Source organism: Haliotis rubra, unplaced genomic scaffold (assembly GCF_003918875.1).
Source record: "Haliotis rubra isolate DU_JTF1 unplaced genomic scaffold, ASM391887v1 Scf497, whole genome shotgun sequence".
NCBI lineage: Eukaryota > Metazoa > Mollusca > Gastropoda > Lepetellida > Haliotidae > Haliotis > Haliotis rubra.
The window spans coordinates 384144-404287 of NW_025767187.1; the positions used below are offsets into that span (position 1 = coordinate 384144).

General features: G+C 39.4%; 3 protein-coding genes across 4 annotated transcripts in view; 2 read left to right on the forward strand and 1 right to left on the reverse strand.

The window, feature by feature from the left end:
* The window catches only part of LOC124291565 (transcription activator BRG1-like), a 39281-nt gene extending 34158 nt beyond the window's left edge, over positions 1-5123 (forward strand). Inside the window, 7 exon segments of the mRNA XM_046728585.1 lie at positions 169-383; positions 1141-1246; positions 1531-1632; positions 2387-2546; positions 2977-3020; positions 3150-3242; positions 4430-5123. Coding sequence (XP_046584541.1) covers positions 169-383; positions 1141-1246; positions 1531-1632; positions 2387-2546; positions 2977-3020; positions 3150-3242; positions 4430-4516 — 807 coding nt within the window. The 3' untranslated portion in view covers positions 4517-5123.
* Positions 5124-6426: 1303 nt separating this feature from the next.
* On the reverse strand, positions 6427-19492 carry LOC124291579 (ribosome biogenesis protein BRX1 homolog). Its single transcript, XM_046728597.1, has 10 exons — positions 19364-19492; positions 16142-16253; positions 14282-14325; positions 13743-13813; positions 10410-10459; positions 9570-9643; positions 9123-9173; positions 8274-8409; positions 7853-7947; positions 6427-7035 (listed from the first exon to the last, which is right to left on the reverse strand). The coding sequence occupies exons 1-10, from the start codon at positions 19478-19480 to the stop codon at positions 6847-6849; spliced, it is 939 nt and encodes a 312-aa protein (XP_046584553.1). The 5' UTR covers positions 19481-19492; the 3' UTR covers positions 6427-6846.
* A 362-nt stretch (positions 19493-19854) lies between these two features.
* LOC124291564 (polyadenylate-binding protein-interacting protein 1-like) overlaps positions 19855-20144 on the forward strand; it is a 31022-nt gene continuing 30732 nt past the window's right edge. For both annotated transcript variants that reach the window (XM_046728583.1, XM_046728584.1), the window contains exon 1: positions 19855-20081. In XM_046728583.1, the coding sequence (XP_046584539.1) occupies positions 19967-20081 (115 nt within the window). In that variant the 5' untranslated portion in view covers positions 19855-19966. The remainder of the gene's footprint in view (positions 20082-20144) is intronic.

The following is a 20144-nucleotide window of genomic DNA, read 5'->3' on the forward strand; positions in this document are numbered from 1 at the left end:
ATGTTGAAAGTAAGAATTGTGTGTTTTGTATTCAAATACTCCATCCAGAACCCTCTAAAACCACAGTACTCATCACCCAATGAACTTGTGCAGTCAATTTGAGAGCAATCTCTTTTCATGTTTATCGTGAAGATAATCCATTTGGAAATAATCTGATTACTGATTCAGGCTATTGAAGACGGCAACCTTGATGAAGTGGAAGACAAGAAGCGAGTCACAAAGAAAGGTCGTAAGAGGAAGCCGGTAGATGATGATATGGACCAGACGCCAAAAGTTAAGAAGAGGCGAGGTCGACCTCCAGTAGAGAAAATGACCCCGAACCCACCGAAGCTGACAAAGAGGATGAAGAAGATACTTGATGTTGTGATAAACTACAAGGACAGGTGAGTGGCATGGTGGATGGAGTTTGTTGATTGATGGGGTCGATCGATGCAATTATGTGAAGTCGTTTCATTAGTTAGGCTTGTCTTGAAAGGAAACTGGGTATAAGGCTGACAAATGTCTACTGTGTAAGGTGTGGCATTTGGACCAACTTGATCGTGATCTGGCAGATTTATGCTTCAAAGGAAGTTTCTGTGATATCACTCATATTGTGATATCACTCCACTGTTTGTGGAGATGTGAGAAACTCTCCACTGGAGGCCATGTAATCTGATGTTACTTCCACTAGATAATGCCAGATGGTGTGCACAGGGATATCACAACGTGTTTTAATGAGATGTGATCACATCATGTTTTAATGAGATTGTAATGAGTTGTGAAAGCATTTCTTTGCCATATTTATTCAAAAGAGGTGGGTGGGATAGCCTCGTGGTTAAAGTGTTTGCTTGTCACACCGTAGACCTGGGTTCGATTCCCCACATGGGTACAATGTGTGAAGCCCATTTCTGGTGTCCCCTGCTGTGATATTGCTGGAGTATTGTTAAAAGTGGCATAAAACCATACTCACTCACTCACTTATTCCAAAAATGGTCAGTCATAAAATGTTTAAATTGTTCCAGAAACATTCTTTTACTGTTTTGCTTTTTTATACATTTATGTTCACTGATTGCACTGATATGTTTTCTTCGATACATGGTTCAAATGATAATGTGTGAAATATCCACTTCGTTGATGTTGATTATTTTGCACATGTTTCAGTGATGGCCGAGTGTTGAGCAGTATGTTTATGCAGCTGCCGTCAAAGAAAGAACTCCCTGAATACTACGAAATTATCAGGAAAGCTGTAGACTTCAGAAAGATAAAGGTATGTGGAATAAGTCTGAGGTTACACTGAAGACCACAAAAAGCAAGTGAAGTTGCTGATTATTAGACTTAATTGACAATATCAACTGTCAACCATGAATTGGCTTTATCAATGTAATGTTGATATGAATGCTAAAAATTATATGATATGAATGTATTATCACCAAGTAGTTAAGAATGTCATTGACAGGGTAAAAATTATGTGGTGCCTTGAGCATATTTTAAATGATGCGTACAATGCTGTATTAACATGTATTGTTCAGTTGTTTCCATGGCTTGTTGCAGCAACGCATTGTGGACCACAAGTACCGCAGTATAGATGACCTGGAGAATGATGTGATGTTGCTGTGTAAAAACGCCCAAGCTTACAATGTGGAGGGATCAGTGGTAGGTAGCGAGAAAACCAGAGGTTATGTCATCGAATATGGTGGCTCTTTGGGTGAGGGAGCTGTAACTCAGTACAGAGTTGAGTCCCCTGACCATGCCAGGATATGCAGGACATGGGTTTGTGTCCCAGATTAGCCACAATACTATTCTATCAACATGTCTATTCATTTGTGGAAGTTGTGAACAGTCACTTCTGGGTTTATTCCAATGTTAGCTATACTGCCATGATACAACTGAAAATTCTGTTCAGGTAGCATCAAATTCTCCTCTTGTCTTTTGTGATTTGGGAAGGTGAGGTAGCCCGGTGGTTAATGCATTCGCTCATCATGCCAAAGGCCCGGGTTCTATTTTCCACAAGGGTACAATGTGTGAAGCTCATTTCTGGTGACCCCTGCCGTAATATTGCTGGAATGTTGCTAAAAGCTGCGTAAAACCCAACTCACTTTCTCACTATGTGTAATTCAACATGTAAAGTAGAGGTTTATAGTGTTTTTAAGAATCTTGGAAAACATCCATACATTTGGTTAAGTCAGGGTGGGCATTGGTGTCCCAGTTGCCTAAAGTACCATAATTGGTTGTTCAGTGTTTCAACATCCAGGCAAGTCATACACCTAAGGTCGTGGTTTTGAATCCCAGAATCTTCTTCTTGACACTGTGATGACTGAAATGCTTTTCAGTGTTAAACCCAACTCACTAAACCATCTATAGATTGAAAACAAGCCCTACTGTTGCTAACCACATTGGTTAATTCCAGATCTATGAAGATTCCATCGTGCTACAGTCAGTATTTACAAGTGCTAGAGAGAGGTTGGAGAAGGAAGGCATGGTGTCGTCAGATGAGAGCGCTGGAAGTGAAGATGAGGAGGATATGGATGACAAGGATGAACAAGATGATGATGCTGATGATGACGACAGTGAGTAGACGAACTGCTTCTGTAGTCATGGAGACAAGTCACATGATTTGATGTTATCTCAATGCATGCACACAAATCATATATGCACTAATTGTTTTAGAATTGTGCGTTCATTACTGCCTGCAGTATTGGTCATAGTGAACTATCCACTCGCACTGAGACTTAGGTTAAAGTTATCAATGCAAAGATCTTTTGATTATTGGCATTGTTCTTGAGAGCAAGTGTTGTATGAATTCATGAGAACTTCCTTGAGATATGGGCAGTGGGGTAGCCTAGTGGATAAAGCGTTTGCTCATCATGCCAAATACCCAGGTTCAGTTCCTCACATGGGTACATTGTGCGACGTCCATTTCTAGTGCCCCCAGCCATGATATTGCTCACTCACTTCCTTGACATATTTACTCCAAATGTCTTCTTGGGTTTTTTTCAGGCCAGCATGTGAAGAAACACAAATTGTCTAAAGACAGCAAAAAGGTTAGTTTGATATATCAATCTATGATTAGTCATTTCAACAATAAATTTACATTTTGGTGGAATGGATTTGTATACATTGTTGTGACCTGTACAACATAGAAAGCAGTACAATATTGTAAAAGTGAGTAATTTTTACAGACTCCAAGCGGCAAGCAGCGAGGGCCCAAACCTAGGAAGGCAAAGGCAAAGCCCATCATCAGTGATGATGAATCAGAAGAGAGTGTATGTACCTTTCTTTACATTCTGTGTAAAACATTCACAAGAAGCAACACTGTTTCAAACGTTATGTTTTTGTTGAAGTTGGAATGAAATATCTGTAAGTATGGAGACTTAGAAAGAAGACCATACTCTGTGGTGACATGGGGCATGATGTATAGTTTACCCCTGGTTATCCACTGTTTGACCTGACTGTTGTCAGTCACAAGGAGATAGTTAAAAACGATGTTGTAATAGTAGTGGCATATTTTCTCGAATATTTGAACCGTTATACTTCTTTGCATTATTTCACATGATGACAATGCCTGGAACATTTAGCCAATGGCTTAGACAATGCTGAGTACAGATGTAGTCCTGCTTATTGTGCCGTTTAAAATCATGAAATTGTAACTTTTACTGTTCAGCTCAGCTCTTGACACAAACATTAACTGCTCAATGTTAAGCATCTACTGTTATTGCCTTTGTCATTTCTCTACCACACGGGATCAGGTGGTCAGGCTCGCTGACTTGGTATACACATGTTGTTGGTTGCCAATTGCGCAGATCGATGTTCATGGTGTTGATCGCTGGATTGTCTGGTCCAGACTCGATTATTTACAGTCCGCCACCACACAGCTGGAATATTGCTGAGTGAGGCGTAAAACTTAACTCACTCACTCATCATCACAATTGTGCCCCAGCCTCAAAGTGCAAATTATAGAATGTTGTGGAAATCTGTATTCTTTCTTCTTGTTCTAACCATTTACCTCTGAAGCAGTGTATGAAATAAGGCCCATCCGACCACCCGAGACAGGTTAGATTTCAGACGGACGGTCTAGATTTACAGCTAGCCAGCCCGATGGTCTGGTAAAAAATTGAGATGTTATATACATCTGAGTCATATCTTGGTGTCTGGTCTGGTTAAATCCAGCCCTGATGTCTGGCTGGGGTTTTTGCTTACTTCATACACTGTCTGAAGGCAGCGATACCTTTCCTTTGGAATAAAGTTTATTATTCAGTCAAGTTTATTGTATTTGTGTATTTTGACACACCCCTGCGAATTAAAGGCAGGTCACCAATAGTCACTACAGCTTTCAAGTGTATTTAGTTGTTGTCCCTACATATCTCTTGCATGGTATTTAGCCCTAAGGTACTAACATATTTTCTCTGGGTGGAAAGGAACATGTTCTGAGTCATTGCCTTGTTGTTTTCAGGATTCTGATGATGATGAGGTGATGCCATCACGCAGCTCAACACGGACATCATCCCCAAGTCCAGGACATCGGAAACGACGTGAATAGAAACACTCTCGTAGCTTCTCTCTGTCTTACTGTAACATAACATAAGTGTCTTGTATTGTATCTCGGTGGGGGATGGAGAGCATTGTCATCTCCACTGGAATCATTATCGCCGCCATATTGGTAATATGTACGAAAATAGTAACCCAAGGAAGGCTACCTTGCTTTAAATGAACCCAATTACTATTATTAAATGTACAAAAGAGATAATTCATCTGGAATGATTTTATTATTCTTTTTCATCGTCCTGATAAAGGTGTGCTTCTGTATTGACTTGTTTCCTTGTTGTAGAAATTAGCACAAGTATACTTTGGGGTTATTTCATAGTATGGCTTAAAGTTCCTGTATCTTTGAATGTAGTGAACATCCAATGATTTTAGTGTTCTATGTTTCCTTCCACTTTCATTCGGTCACCTAGTTTATACACAATTCAGTCACCAGTTGTTATCAAGGCTTGGTTTCATTCACCCTCACATGGATTATTACATGAAATCAGCCATGAATTGAATCAGAATACTGAAAGCATTGATCAGATATTTAATGTGCTTTTTTCCATTTTCATGTAGCGAGCAAAAATCATCACTTAAAAAATAAACATGATGTATGTAAACTTCGGGATTGTTTTTCTTTGATTTTGCATATGAAGAAAATATCATGAAATGTGCATAGACTGAACATGTGCGACTTTTTTTTATTGACACTGGAAATGTAATGTAAGCTTATGCTGAGGTTTTTTGCTTGAATACACCACCAGACAAACCAGCGGTTGTGCACAATACACATAATGCCACATGTTGTGTTTTGGGGTGAGGTGAAATTGGGTTTAACGTCGCGCTGGAGAATATTTCACTCACATGACGACGTGCATGCATGCGTGTGTATGTGTATGTGCGGCTGCTTGTACTAGCCCAGACTGAAGCTGGTTTTATAGTGCTAGCCCACTGAGATACCATGCCGCAGTGAAGCATGAATACCCCACTCAGACACATTATACTGACTCTGAGCCAACAAGTCCTTGTTGTACCCATTAATGCCGAGCGCCAGGCAGGGACCAACAAGTACCATATTTTAACGATCTTTTGGTATGACGCGGTCGGGGATCGAACCCGCGACCTTCCACTCTCCGGGCGGACGCTCTAACCACTACACCACGGAGGCGGTTTGTGTTTTGGGGGTTTGAACACTAACCAACTAGTGGTTGAAAGCAGGAGCAACAGTATAAATTTGTGCTAGATTCAACCAGTAACCACATATGTCCTAATCTCCCACCAAGATTGTCCAGAAAGAAGGGTTTTTGGATGGATGAAGTCTCACAGACTATACACCAGAAAAGGGCTTCTTAAAAAATCTTTGACATAACATGCAATGGTAGTACCATGAGGAATCAAGTTTCAGTCTACGATACCCGGACTGTTTCAACCCTCCTTCCTGTTCTTGCATCTAGGTTATTAATTCATCTATATATAATGACACCCTTAAAAGCACAAAACTGGAGGATTCTGTCAGTACCTCATCCTTGTTCTGAACACTGGAGATGTGGGTTTTTGGTCAATGTTGTAGTAACCTTATGGAGTGACAGTCACTCATGCTTTCAGTCACATTGCCCTGGTCCAGATGCAATTATTTATAATGTTATATATTACTGTTATAAGAAAATATTACGTGAAACCTGAAGAAGCTGACACTCTAATGACATTACTTCTTGTAACACATTCACTATATACAAGGAATATCAGTTCCCATAAATTAACCAGATGCCAAAAGATCAGTTGTTAATATGGCAAGCAAGCTTGTGGAAGGAAAACAAAACATAGCAGTGACAGCTATCTGATTCAGGCACACACCTAAAGGTGTGTTTGGGAAGAAGCTCACCCCTTATTCAGTCATTCAACACAGAAGAGAATCCAGCTAAGCACTGTACACTAGTTTTATTTACATGTTATACATACAAGGATAGAATTTATTGACAACCTTGAAAATTGTACCAGTTAGTCCTTTCATGCTGTTAGTGAGATGGTTTTTTCATAATAACTGACCATAAACTGGACATTATTAACAAAACTGCTCACGTTTTTTTTTTTTTGCCGATGAATTCCTTTACCGAAAAACCAACAGTTTTGCCTTAAATGCTCTGACATACAATATACACCAGCCACTTACACTGAACTTGGTGTGCTCCTCATAGAGAAAATACCAGAACCGGTATATTAAATGAATATGCGACTGGATACTCGTACACCCAAATGTCACCAGTACAATGTCATCACATCAACATGGTCCATACATTCCTAGCATGTACCAGACTCTTCCAAGGTCTTCATGTTCGCTTCTCCTCATGAGTTTCTCAATGTATCGGACTTCTCCTCTGCCGGCCGGACATCCTCTGGTCTGATGGTAGTGAACACATCGTCTGTGGGATCGAGACGGTAGGATTCTTTAGGTCGTCGCACCTCCAGTGACTTCTTTGCATCTACCCGGTTGATGTATTTGCTGGCTACAATTTGCTTCAGCCTTCGCCGATGCTGGTAATGTGAAGAACACAGAAAGATGTTAGCATCTGTAAGCTTAGACAACATTGCAGGAGTGAGTGAATTAGGTTTAATGTTGCTTTGAACAGTATTTCAGTCATATCACTTCATGTGGGCAGAAACCGTAAGCGATGAAGGTGTATCACATATACCACTTTGGTAAGCCATGAGCACAGGTAGATTGCTAACTAGTGGTGGCCCGATTAATTGAAATAATCAAAGATTGGTCGCAGTGACTAAATGACCAAGCAATCGATCATGTTTTGTCATTATCGAACACAAACAATTCTAGAACACTTGTTTTCATTAACAGTATTTTTCACTAGGTTGGTTTTGTCTGTTACATTTCATAAGCACTACAAGCTCGTTCCAAGTCATGATTGAATTTATCTTAAAGACTCTAAGAAATTTATGTTCCTCCATACTAGTCATCCTTTAAAGATGTGAAATTTTGCCCAAAAAAAAACCCAAAGAACTACATGGTTTTTTCCTTATTATTGTGTGCATTAACACATTTCATAAATGACGCTAACCAATTATTTTCGATGATTGATCGGTTGTAATGAACCAATCATCAATTATGAGATTTTAACCAATTCCCAACACTAGTACTAACAAACACAGAAACATGACGTGACTGCGATTTGAACCCATGAGAAAAGTGGGATTGTAACCAGAGAATCCTGGCACAACAAAGTGTTAAACAAAATAATTCACAAAATTGACGTCATTCAGCCAGGACAAAATACAATGGTCATACATGATAAAGAGCAGACGTCACTACACACAGATACATGAAACTGAGACTGACCTCGTTAGGAGAGACGTAGTGTGGATTCTGGTACAGAGTCCTACCCTGGAAGCTGCCTTCAAATATTCGGATGGGGTTCATGACGAATCTGGGACCTGGCGAAACAGTTACATACAGGGTAAATAGCATCAGCTGTGTGGTAGTGGAAGAGGAAAATTTTTTGGGGATAGACCACGTGTTTATTGCAATAGGTACGATGTTTCAGTGTAGATGCATCATACCAGTTTTAAATGCCATTCAAAGAAGCTGTGCTGAAGTTGCTGGTAATCTAATTGTGAATGGTTGCTCTAGAACATACACTTTTCTGAAGTTAGAATCTTCATTTTGAGGACCCTCTGACTGTGGCAACTACAAGGATGAGAGTGCATGAACGTAAGCACAATCACCGTGGCAACTTGGAAAACACTGTGCAGGAACTGACCTATTTCTGTGAGCGCCCCATCCTCCTCCAGGATCTGGTAGTTCCGGAACCAGATCCTGTTGTCCATGATGGAGAAGGACAACACATGGTCAAAAAATGGCTGACTCTTGGGGTGGCAGTTTGGAGTCCCAAATATCTGCAAGGCAACAACACTACTGAAAGAAGCAATACAGCATAACCAGGCAATATACCTCATCATCATGTAGTGTCAACATCAACATTCCAAGCATTCTGTACCAAACAATCAGGTATAAGCTTGACATAACCTCCAGTGAAAGAGTCAATGAATGAATGAGCTGGGTATAATGCTGCTTTGATGTTTATTTGTTGTCTAACCATGCACTTATCAATATTCCAAATATTTGGTGGTGGTTGGAAAACAATCGAGTTAATTACTTCTTATGACAAGCATGGGTTACTGAAGACCAATTCTAACCCAGATTTTCACAGATCACCCCTGCTTTGAACATCATTTTACTAAGAAAATGGCTGTTAGCCCACGTGATGCAGGTTGTAGTCAGTGAGTTTGGTTTTATGCCGCTTTTAGCAATATTCCAGCAACATCACAGCTGGTGGACACCAGAAATGGGCTTCACACATTGTACCGATGTGGGCAATCGAACCCGGGTCTTCGGCGTGACGAGCCAACGCTTTACCCACTAGGCTACCCCACCGCCCCCTGCAGGTTGTAGATGTTTACCACATAAGTAAAGCCCACAAGTACCGGTATCATGCTGACATACCAGGATTCACACCAACCAATGTTTCTGACACATCTAAGGGACACCACTCTGCACAGTGCACTGCAGTGACAGGGTCACCAAGGCCAATACTCAAGAGGCATCCTACCTGTATGAACAACTCCTTCAATATCCTCCATTGTGGCTCTTCATCAAACGTCTGAAACATGAAGAATTCATTTACAAAGCTTGGTCAAAAATACTTTGATCACAATCTTCTGGAAATAAATAGAGAAACACAACTCAAAATCATTATAGACCGCCTGATTTTTTCATATTCCTACGGTTTTACTATTACGGTTTTTTGAGTATTTATTTGGTCCTGCTACAAAAAGAAATTGTTGTCGAGGAAAGTTTACTGAGGTAAAGAAAGCTCAGGTCAAAACATTTTACCAGCTAAATACACAGACATAAAAGTCAATACTGCATAAACAATACAGACAAAAATCAGTAGTCTCTAAATAATCATGTACAAGTAAGAAACACCAAATCCACTGAAAGGTTGTGAACATTCATCATTGAGATAAAAGTTGCTATCAATGAAACTTCAACTCACTGTGTCAAAAGACAGTAGAGGCCGTGACCCTTTCAGACAATTCCCTGTCATCTTGAGCTCCATCATTGTGTGCACTGCAAGAAGAGGTATTGTCATCACTCACCTAAATGTCTTATAATACATTCTATTAGTTCCAATAACACTATTATCCACATACACAATGTACTCAAGGGAAGAGGGGATTGCGACAGTCTAAACACTAAACATTCTACTGTACTAGCAACAATCTATCATAAATTCTGTACTCACCTGGAGAGGTGATTCAGTGAAGTCTCAACGAATACTTCACCAAAGAATCATACTATCTCAGAATCAGAAGTAAGTGAGCTTGATGTGGCAGGGCTCGATTTAGTGCTTTGTTACTTGCACTGGTGCAACCCAATAGTACAAAGTGCACCCTAGTTATTAACCTAACTTGCACCAGGTGCAAGTCAATTTTTTACTTGGTAAACTTCTGAATAAAACATCTAAATAATTCAATAGCAAATATCTTTCATTACATATTGCAATAAAAACAGTGCAAATGGAATTTAACTGGTGCAACTAGGTTTTTATCTTAGGTTGCACCTGGTGCAAGTAGGTTAACATGGTTAAGATCTCTTAAATCGAGCCCTGTGTGTGAGAAAAAGCTCAAAGTGGATCAGGTGGAACCACTTCGGTGAAACCCACAGACAGGTACAGTGATGACAAATTTAGAAACATGATCAGGCTGAACCAGTATTCTACCAGTCAGAGATTTGTGGAGTGACCATGGGAGGCAACTCTGCAGTGCAAACTGAGAACACCAAGACAGAGAATGTACTAAATTCATAATTGTTGACTCTTCCATATTATACTTACAATTTTCTACTAAAAACTTTGCTGATGGCCCATCAGGACAGTTTGACAGCCTGAAATAAAACATAAATTCAAACATCAAGCCTCTAAAAGTAAACATCACATGTGAGATGACTAAGAAATAGCCATGGACAAAACAGTGACAACTACTCTCATCTCTATTCTGGTACATAGATGCAAACAGATTACCGAAGGAGTGTGTATCTGTCTCTCAGCATCTTATTCCAGGATATGACTGCAGTCAGTAAATAATTAAGTGTGGATCCAGTAATCACAGGACAAGTTCGTGAGGATCTCCACAACTTAGACTACCCCATGCTAATGTCACTTGCAAGTGAAACATTGTTTTTAACATCAATTCAGTTACATCCCAGCTTAATGTGAGAGCAAACCCCGAGCTGAAGCAGGCTGTACATGTTTACCACTTTGGTGAGGCCTCTGAGGATGAGCTGAAGCTGATTAAAACGTCCCATGATCAGGGGATTTGAAACAACACTCTGCTGATCAATTAACCCTTCAAACAGACAGCAGCACCTAAAAATATGTGCTACAGATAACTATCACAAAAACCCTAACCTACCACACATAGGGATCCTAAAACAACATACCACACATAGAGATCCTAAAACAACCTACCACACATAGAGATCCTAAAACAACCTACCACACATAGAGACCCTAAAACAACATACCACACATAGAGACCCTAAAACAACATACCACACATAGAGATCCTAAAACAACATACCACACATAGAGATCCTAAAACAACATACCACATATAGAGATCCTAAACAACCTACAACATATACCCTAAAACACATACCACACAGAGAGACCTAAAACAACATACCACACATAGAGATCCTAAAACAACATACCACACATAGAGATCCTAAAACAACATACCACACAGAGATCCTAAAACAACATACCACACATAGAGATCCTAAAACAACCTACCACACATAGAGATCCTAAAACAACATACCACACATAGAGATCCCAAAACCTACCACACATAGAGACCCTAAAACAACATACCACACATAGAGATCCTAAAGCAAACTTCCACACATAGAGATCCTAAAACAACATACCACACATAGGGATCCTAAAACAACATACCAAACATAGAGATCCTAAAACAACCTACCACACATAGATACCCTAAAACAACATACCACAGAGATCCTAAAACAACATACCACACATAGAGATCCTAAAACAACATACCAAACATAGAGATCCTAAAACCTATCACACATAGAGATCCTAAAACAACATACCACGCATAGAGATCCTATAACAACCTACCAAACATAGAGATCCTAAAACAACATACCACACATAGAGATCCTAAAACAACCTACCACACAGAGGGATCTTAAAACAACATACCACACATAGAGATCCTAAAACAACAAACCACACATAGAGATCCTAAAACAACATACCACACATAGAGATCCTAAAACATACCACACATAGGGATCCTAAAACAACCTACCACACATAGAGATACTAAAACAACCTACCACACATAGAGATCCTAAAACAACATATCACACACAGAGATCCCAAAACCTACCACACATAGGGATCCTAAAACAACCTACCACACATACAGATCCTAAAACAACCTACCACACATAGAGATCCTAAAACAACATACAACACATAGAGATCCTAAAACAACATACCACACAGAGATCCTAAAACAACATACCACACATAGAGATCCTAAAACAACCTACCACACATAGAGATCCTAAAACAACCTACCACACATAGAGATCCCAAAACCTACCACACATAGGGATCCTAAAACAACAAACCACACATAGAGATCCTAAAACAACATACCACACATAGAGATCCTAAAACAACCTACCACACATAGAGATCCTAAAACAACATACCACACATAGAGATCCTAAAACCTCCTACCACACATAGAGATCCTAAAACAACATACCACACATAGAGATCCTAAAACAACCTACCACACATAGAGATCCTAAAACAACCTACCACACATAGAGATCCTAAAACAACCTACCACACATAGAGATCCTAAAACAACATACCAAACATAGAGATCCTAAAACAACATACCACATATAGAGATCCTAAAACCTACCACACATAGGGATCCTAAAACAACAAACCACACATAGAGATCCTAAAACAACCTACCACACATAGAGATCCTAAAACAACCTACCATACATAGAGATCCTAAAGCAACATACCACACATAGAGATCCCAAAACCTACCACACATAGAGATCCTAAAACAACCTACCACACATAGAGATCCCCAAACCTACCACACATAGAGATCCTAAAACAACATACCACACAGAGATCCTAAAACAACATACCACACATAGAGATCCTAAAACAACCTACCACACATAGGGATCCTAAAACAACATACCACACATAGAGATCCTAAAACAACATACCACACATAGAGATCCTAAAACATACCAAACATAGAAATCCCAAAACCTACTACACATAGGGATCCTAAAACAACAAACCACACATAGAGATCCTAAAACAACCTACCAAACATAGAGATCCTAAAACAACCTACAACACAGAGATCCTAAAACAACATACCACACATAGAGATCCTAAAACAACATACCACACATAGAGATCCCAAAACCTATCACACATAGAGATCCTAAAACAACATACCACGCATAGAGATCCTATAACAACCTACCAAACATAGAGATCCTAAAACAACATACCACACATAGAGATCCTAAAACAACCTACCACACAGAGGGATCCTAAAACAACATACCACACATAGAGATCCTAAAACATACCACACATAGGGATCCTAAAACAACCTACCACACATAGAGATACTAAAACAACCTACCACACATAGAGATCCTAAAACAACATATCACACACAGAGATCCCAAAACCTACCACACATAGGGATCCTAAAACAACCTACCACACATAGAGATCCCAAAACAATACCACACATAGAGATCCTAAAACAACATACAACACATAGAGATCCTAAAACAACATACCACACATAGAGATCCTAAAACAACATACCACACATAGAGATCCCAAAACCTACCACACATAGGGATCCTAAAACAACCTACCACACATAGAGATCCCAAAACCTACCACACATAGAGATCCTAAAACAACATACCACACATAGAGATCCCAAAACCTACCACACATAGAGATCCTAAAACAACCTACCACACATAGAGATCCCAAAACCTACCACACATAGGGATCCTAAAACAACCTACCACACACAGAGATCCTAAAACAACCTACCACACATATAGATCCTGACTCTTCTTGCCTTCAAAGTAGATGCACTTGTTGCAATTCTTCATCTCACAAATCTGGACAAAATAGAAATGACAAATTAATCACCAGGCTTAATATATGTGTCATGCTCTCACTATTTTGTTCAGAATTAAAAATCCTTCATAATAACAGTCAAATCAGTGCAGAGTAAGCTTACTATTTTATACTTGTATAACATGTTGCAATTTGCATATCAAATCAACTTGATTTGATTGAGTGAATAAATGTTGCTTTAAGCAGCATCAGCATTATTGCCATTATTTATGGCTATAACAACGTTTTCAGTTGAACATAATATGGAGATGTGTAAACAATTGAGTTTGTGAAACCCAGCAGTGTATATAAGCAACATCTGTGTGTGACTGCCTGGTGGCACACAATAGATAGATAACACACTGTAACCATCTGGGCATCCATCCTACCCCTGGATCAGGGGTATGACTATGTCTTACTAGGTAGACATGCTCTGCCAGGAATCCTCCTTTGGATACACACACACTTACCTCATTGATTACATGCAGCTTGTCTTTTCGGTCCATTTTTGTTTCTGAAAGGAAAATCAACCAATTCATGTTTAACACCCGCACAACACTGGGCAGACAACAGCACTATAAACTAACTTCACCGGTTAGAAATCCTTTCAGTCAGCACTAAAATAGGAGATCTAAGAATTCAGGGAGATCTCTTAATTCTTTATCCTAGTATATGAAGTCGATATTCTTGGGACACACTGTCAGGAACAATAGACTCATCAGCTTAAAAGGATAAATATACAAGCATTGTCACTAAGGTGACATAATCCCCCGCTGCAAATTATCAAATCAAACATATAAAGTAATGGAAGTTTAAGATGAAGTTAAATGTCAACAAAATCACGACCAGTCAACATCTTGATTTCTTGTTCTTTAGTTGTTTAAACACACACGTATTTTCAAGACTGACTTTGACCTTGACATGAATGTCATAGTGTATGAAATATGCAAAACTAGTACTAAAGAAATTGCTTATTGAAAAACATTCAAGGGAAGTCTTGAAAGTCTATGAAGAAAATCCAGTGAACCGTTCTTAAAATATCTTGCTGGCAATGCAGGTTAACATGCTGAAATCTTCAAAGTGTCCCCATGACCGTGAAAATTATGTGAAGGTCACCAAAATCGACTGGGCCCTGCGCCTTCCCTAGATAAAGCTTGGTATTGAATATGAAGAAAATCCAGTGAACGGTTCTTCAGATAGCTTAACATGCAGGTAAAACGTTAAAGTCCCCTTGTGACCTTGAAATGAAGGTCAAGGTCACCAAACCTGACTTGGACCTTTCTTATACTGTGCGCTAAAAGTAAACTTGGACAATAACTGAAGACTGGATGCATAATTATGTATAACAGAAAAAAGTGTCCTGGTTTCTATTGACAGAGACAGAAATTGGCACGAACCTAAGTCAGTTCCAATAATGTTGAAGTGATATTACCAGAGGGCCAGAACAAAGTGTAGGGTATTAATGGTTCATACCTGTTACAATGTTTACCTGGGCTAGAAAACATTTTAGGTAAATTTATACCACTTTTATGACATATTTCTAAGGTGACAAAAAATTAAATTCTGACACTACAAAAGAACCATCATCATCTTTATCTTCAGGCTTTGCATTTCAGTAAACCTAGATTAACCCCTGGATCCACTAAACGTGGTTCTCATAATTTCAAGTAACACTCCCTTGATTTCCATTCACCAATCTAATGTAAGTTACAAACAAGCCTCAATGTCGAGTTGGCGACATCAACATGATGGTGGCCAGTTCACTGATTATGATTGAGATTGAGAGAAAAACTGATTGACGTGAAAATGAAACCCCTAAATATTTTCTTGCTGGAAAGGACATTTTCATACCTAAAATTAAAACTGGCAGTGGATTTGATTTCAAGGTAATGTAAGTTACCTCCCTTACCATTTGGACATTTGATTTGGTCAGTAAAATAATGAAAATCCAATACAGATTATTTGGAATCACAAGAGTGAGTGAGTTTGGTTTTATGCCGCTTTTAGCAATATTCCAGCAATATCCATGTACCCATGGTACCCATGTGGGGAATCGAAACCCGGATCTTCAACATAACGAGCATACGATTTAACCACTAGGCTACCCCACCGCCCCCGAATCACAAGAACAAAGGGAATGGATCCAGTGGTTTGTCTAGGTGTACCAAAACAGAGACACAGAAGATGTAAAAAAACAGGATCCATGGTAGGTGTGAAGTGTTATGTAACTTACTCAATTAAGTCCCTGGGTCATAATACCGGAAAATGATTTGACAATATAGATGTTCAAGTTACTCTTGTGGATAAAATAACAATCATCAGACAAATACCTGGTTTGGCGTGAGGCATCGTAGTTCGGAGGTCGTTCATTAAATGTCTTCCTCGGAAAGAAATGCCTCGGGACGAAAAGACCAACACACGCTGTTTGTTTGTCCATTTTTTCTGATTAAAAAGGAAAACATATAAACACACAATACATATACAGAACAAATTCAGCAACTTATACAAATTGTACATTTGTACCTTGGCTACTTCACGAGAAACACACATTGGAGAAAAGTATCTTGCAAGATAAATTTGGGATTCCTTCCCAAGGAAGTTGCTCAGCATTTTAATAATTTACTGCTTGTAAAGTTACGGTGAAAGCTACCGGGTACAGTTTAACTCAATTTAATCAAAATCAGATCTTTTGCTCTTATTTAAATACCACTCTCCAACCAAAAGAGATCTACCGATTGGATCATCTCTGAATACACTTTCAGTATCCAGTAAAATTTTAATCAACATAATCTGCTGTGAATTGGATTTTCTACTTGATCTATTTCTGTTCCGAATTTTTGTCTGAATAAGAAAAAAACTTCCACTAAACAAGTATTCCCTCAACGGTAACTCTCTTCCAGGGTTGGCACCTGGCGCCCAGAAAACTACAATGCATTAAGTATCCAGGTAATAACAGGGATGGCAACAGGAAAATCTATTTTCAGCGGAAAACTTAATATTGTGTCATCGAGGTGAGGGTTTCTCGATGGATTTAGATGATTCACAATTGAACAATTTGAAATGAAATCAGCGGAAATCCGCGGAAAATTGCCATCCCTGTAATACACAAAAAGCAGCCATAATTATCATAATCATTTTCCAATATGAATTTCACCTTCTTCAGAAGGATAGCAGGATCTCAACAGTAAGAATTATTGAAATGTATCCGCAACCAGAATGATTCAGCAATGCATAACATTTTCATATCAATTTGTATGTTTTTACTTCTTTTGAATGCGATCATATACAGGTTCATATGTAGCCCATATTGTTGCCCATATTGTTGCCCAGCAGTTTCTTAGGGATTCATATACACACAAATCATTGGATGTCAGAGCCAGTAACATGACTCCACTGAAAAAATGCACAAGGAAACAATTGCAACCTGTATCCCATTCTCATTTAATAATAATAGGCCACTTGCATTGCGCATTACTCCATGTTTGATGCATGCTCGAAGAGCACAGTCAAATAAAAAGATTTCAGAGCTGTTGAAAGAGATAGGTCTTGAGTTGATGTCTGAAAGACATTAGATTTAGAAATCTTCTGATTGATTCTGGGAGGCTGTTCCACGCGGATGTCGCTGCATATGAGAAGGAACGCTGACCATATCTCACAGTCTTGATGCTGGGAATGCTACACAGAAGCTTGGACTCAGAGCGTAGGGATCGAGTCGGAGAGTAGATAGGCTGGAGGTCCTGTAGGTAGCCTGGAGCGTCGCCGGACAGACACCGGTGGGCTAAGCAGAGGATCTTGAAAGTAATCCTGTGCTGCAGTGGAGGCCAGTGTAGATCCTTCAGGATTGGAGTGATATGATCTTGTTTACGGGCGAGTGACACAATCCTGGCAGCCGTATTCTGTACACGCTGGAGACGATTTATCTGCACAGCAGAGGCTCCAACAAGGAGACTGTTACAGTAGTCGATCCTTGTCATGACTAGGAACAGTATGAGAATGATGGCTGATTCTTTGGTAAAATATTTCCAGATGTTGCTGAAGAAAACACATCTTGGTTATTTGGCTGATGTGACTGTCTATGGAGAGGTCCAAGTCCAAGATTACACCCAGGTCTTTGACACTCTCTGACACTGGTACCTCAGTATCTCCAATAACCAAGGTAGTGAGTCTGGACTCTAAATGCCTTGACTTTGGTCCAACCACAACACACTCAATTTCTTCAGCATTCAACTTGAGCTTGTTGGTCGACATCCATTTCTGTATGTCACGACAGCAGTTTGTCATAGCTTGAGCTGCCCACCGTGCTTCAGATTGATTAGGCATGAAGAGTGATGCCAGCTGAGTGTCATCTGTGTATAGATGACTGTTGATCTCATGTACCTTAATGATTGAACCAAGTGCCTTGGTGTACAGTGTGAATAGAACTGGACCCAAAACCGACCCCTGTGGCACACCGCTTGAGAGATTCACTGGAGCTGAATAGACACCATCGATATACACCGATTGATACCGATTCGACAGATAGGATTTGAACCAGGACCATACAGTACCATTGAGGAAGAAGTCATCCTTGAGGCGACCGAGTAGCATCTGGTGGTCTATGGTATCAAAGGCTGCGCTCAAATCTAACAGCACCAGGAGGCCCACATTACCACTGTCAATACCACGTCTGAGGTCGTTGAGGACTTTCGATAGGGCTGTCTCCACACTTTGTTTAGGACGGTATGCCGATTGGAAAAGCTTGTGATGCTCAAGATGTTCGTTCTGCCAATCGCTTTCCGACAGCTCTCTCAATCACCTTGGAGATAAACGACAGGTTTGAGACTGGCCTGTAGCTGTCACTCATCCTTGTCCAGAGTGGATTTCTTGAGTAATGGTTTCACTATCGCCTTCTTGATGCTTTGTGGAACTATGTCAAAACTTCAGCAAATAAGGAGCACCAGGCAATCAGGGTGTATAGCTGCCCATTTATTCAAGAATGATGCTTCAAAGCTAAAGGTATTTTTCAATGTCAATGTTAGTATTACTGACTAAATGAGTTTAAATTTTTATTATTAATGCGCTTAACAACACTGTTCACTTTCAGTGGTGAAAAGTATGCATGTTAGCCCTCCAACTGGGATGACAAGCGAATACATTAACCACTAGGCTACCTCTACACACACCCACCTCCCCCACCCCAAGCAGTGATAAACAGAGAACAATTCAAACAACACAAAGAATGCATTAACTTGCTGGTGCCCTGGCATCATTTTTTGTCCTGTTTAAATTTTCATCGTCACGTTCTCCACAATATTTTAATATTGTTTTTTGTTCATTTTACTACCCGTTTAGGTCATTTTTTTATTTAGATACAAAGCACATTAAAAACCAAAACTCTGCAAGGGACAAAATACATCACTCCTTCGCCACAGTTGGTGCGCGAAAACCGAAGGCATGTTTCAGACGAACACGTGCTTGTAGTAAATCGGCTCGTGAAATGGTTTGTTTACATCGTTGAAACTTGGCTGCCTACTTATATGTGTATTCATGTCAATGTACTCTGTGCTACACACTTGTATTTTTGGTTTGACGCTCGAGGAAACAACAGCGGGCAGAATAATATCTTCAACTTTGGGTTTCTTGACCGTCTCTTTGGCATTTTTCCCGTCTTCTACCTTACGTTTCGCCATCTTGACAATAAATATTCACTGCGGACAATGTTTTGCGCTTATTGAGATTTAATAACTGTCAAAAAATAGTTTCAATTTTTATGCTGGCATTTTAATATGTTACTTAGTATATAAAAATGTTTTGAAGCTACATGAATTTATTCTAAACAAAAAATCGCGAATTTTATCTACATAATGTCCTCCAAAGATATTAATATTCAAACTTCAGTAATTATATAAACCATTATTATATGCCAAATATCCAACCAATTTTAAGAAATACAAAGTTATGAATATGGTTACGAATTTTAGTTTTTCGAAAGGGTGAATAATGTTTTGCTTTTCAACTAAATATATCGTAAGAACATCATTTCTTGATATCAAATGTTACGGAGCGAAGAGAAATCTGGGAAGGAAGACGGGCAGGCTGAATTTTCGCAGACTTTACATTCTTAGCAAACTCCTGAAGAAGTCGATCAAAATTTTGGTTGTTGCTTATTTGAAGCAATGGCTTCTTGTGGAGGTCAACAAAGCAAAGACGACATGCCAGCAGGAGAAAATACGAATTCAGGATTGCGGCAGCCAAAGGAAGAGACAATATCTCGTCTGCTAAATAACCATGGTGTGATGTTTTGCAAACCATATGGATCATTTTTGTTGTACATGAGCACAGTATAAATATTCA